Here is a 1,949-nt window from a genome sequence, read left to right as displayed (position 1 = left end):
AACAATAATTAAAATTCTAGAAAAGTCATTGACATGCCGAAGAGAGAGCACCAAGACCAAGTGGGTTTGTATTTTTGGCGGTGTTGGCCTACGTTGTGTGTTTGAGTTAGTACGTTGCGTGTTTGTGCTAACACGTTGTGTGTTTGTGCTAGTACGTTGTGTGTTTGTAATTGTATTTTTGGCGGCGTTTGCCTTCCATAACATGTGCTTTGATTTCAAACCATTTGGATTTTCTAAGAAGGTACATGATCTTTCGCAGTGGTTGTCATCTCAACATAGTACACAGAGATTTAAAACCACACAACATTCTAGTCTCAAATAGGCATTATTGTGAGACTAACCCTACCAATTCAGAATTCTATAGGGAATTTCAAACTTGCCCTATTCTATGCAAATTAACAGATTTTGGGGAGAGTAGGTCGGAGTTCATTCAGACCAGGACCCTCATAAACAATGCAACACAAAATGTTCACAGGGGATCAATGCCATATATGATGATCTCAAGAAAATTGACATTTGGGCATTAGGAATGACAATTTATAACATCTGTAATCCTGGAGTACGATATCCATATCAACTAGACACAAAGGAAAAAACTCCCTTTGGTTTCCAAAGTTTCCTAATGAAACAACAGGAAAATGGCATACGCCCATCAAATTCTACAAAATACAGAGCTGTCCAAGAGACGAAGTGGAAGAAGTTAATGTGTATATACTTCCAGTGCACAACTGTAGATCCATATGACCGACCAATAGCTGCATGCGTGGTCAGTGAACTAGAAAAAGAGTAAGTTGAATATTATCACTTTACTACTGTACTGTATTGTTTAATGAAATAAATTCAGGATAAAACACTACATAGGCCTAATTGGTATGTTTTAATTCTGATAAGGTACTATATGAATGCCTGTCTAATTGACTGAGTGATTAATTAATTGATTAATTAATAGATCGAATGACATCTTTTTTAGAAAATTTGCAACAGATTCACTAACACACGTGTCTGCCATCTTTTTCCACTGGGATGCTGAATTGAATTGTGTAAAATAAAATCTTGTAACCAAAGAGGATTAAATCGTTATTACTGTATATTCCATTTTTTTTTTCGTAATGCCAGTGAATCGGTACAGCTTCATGAAGATAAAAAATCCAGCAAATGTACATGACCTTGTATTTTGTTATACTTTATTATTATTGATATTAGGACTACCCTCAGTGAAGAGATAGAAATATCAAGCGACAGGTCAGCTCATGAAAATGTTAGTTCAAATGAACATGAGCTTCAAAGCAGGTAAAACGTAGATACTCCTTTTACACTTCACAGTACAAGCATATCCTCAAATATAGTAATTAGTTTAATACATTAAATTAGCATTTAAAGTGGAAACGAAGTGTTAATAAAATTTAAACTTGTACTGTACATTAATGGCAGTGACACATGCTCAAACAGTGCTGTATATTTATACAAATAAATAGAATCAAACTTAAACAATAAATATGAATACAAAGACAATAATAAAAATAATAATAGTAATAATAATAATAACATAACAAGATAATCTATGTTACAAACCTTCCCTGTTTCATTTTCTTAATACACTGACTTTTTAAAAAGTAATTATTACTGTTTATTCCGTTTTTTAGTAATGCCAGTGAATCTGTAGAGCTAAATGAAGATAAAAAATCCAGTAACTTGTCAACTCATGGAAAAAACAGTTCAAAGGTACATGACCTTGGATGCAGGTAAGAATAATAATTTAACATTAATAAGGTTTTTAGAAAATGATACCATAATCTCTCAGTTTAAGCACCTTATAAATCGTGACTTTAAAGAAAAACTTACATTAAGTTAAAATAAAGAGAGAGAGAGAGAGAGAGAGAGAGAGAGAGAGAGAGAGAGAGAAAGGATAAATTGCAACATTCATCCATTGATTATACCCATACATGTTC

General features: G+C 32.9%; 1 protein-coding gene across 1 annotated transcript; it reads left to right on the top strand.

The window, feature by feature from the left end:
• Positions 1 to 520: 520 nt before the first annotated feature.
• On the top strand, positions 521 to 1,165 carry LOC117114491. Its single transcript, XM_033258158.1, has 2 exons — positions 521 to 786; positions 1,117 to 1,165. The coding sequence occupies exons 1-2, from the start codon at positions 530 to 532 to the stop codon at positions 1,163 to 1,165; spliced, it is 306 nt and encodes a 101-aa protein (XP_033114049.1). The 5' UTR covers positions 521 to 529.
• The last annotated feature ends 784 nt before the right edge of the window (positions 1,166 to 1,949 follow it).

This window comes from Anneissia japonica, unplaced genomic scaffold, assembly GCF_011630105.1.
Source record: "Anneissia japonica isolate Jap-2015-1 unplaced genomic scaffold, ASM1163010v1 scaffold1374_len1023071_cov147, whole genome shotgun sequence".
Classification (NCBI taxonomy): Eukaryota; Metazoa; Echinodermata; class Crinoidea; order Comatulida; family Comatulidae; genus Anneissia; species Anneissia japonica.
The sequence above is the reverse complement of the archived record's forward strand: the minus strand, read 5'-3'. Positions and strand labels throughout refer to the sequence as shown.

Bases quoted from the DNA above. Each gene is read 5' to 3' on its own strand.
- LOC117114491 (XM_033258158.1), top strand. From the start codon at position 530: ATGACAATTTATAACATCTGTAATCCTGGAGTACGATATCCATATCAA. The intron at 787-1,116 runs GTAAGTTGAATA...TCGTAATGCCAG, and splicing joins GTCAGTGAACTAGAAAAAGA to TGAATCGGTACAGCTTCATG.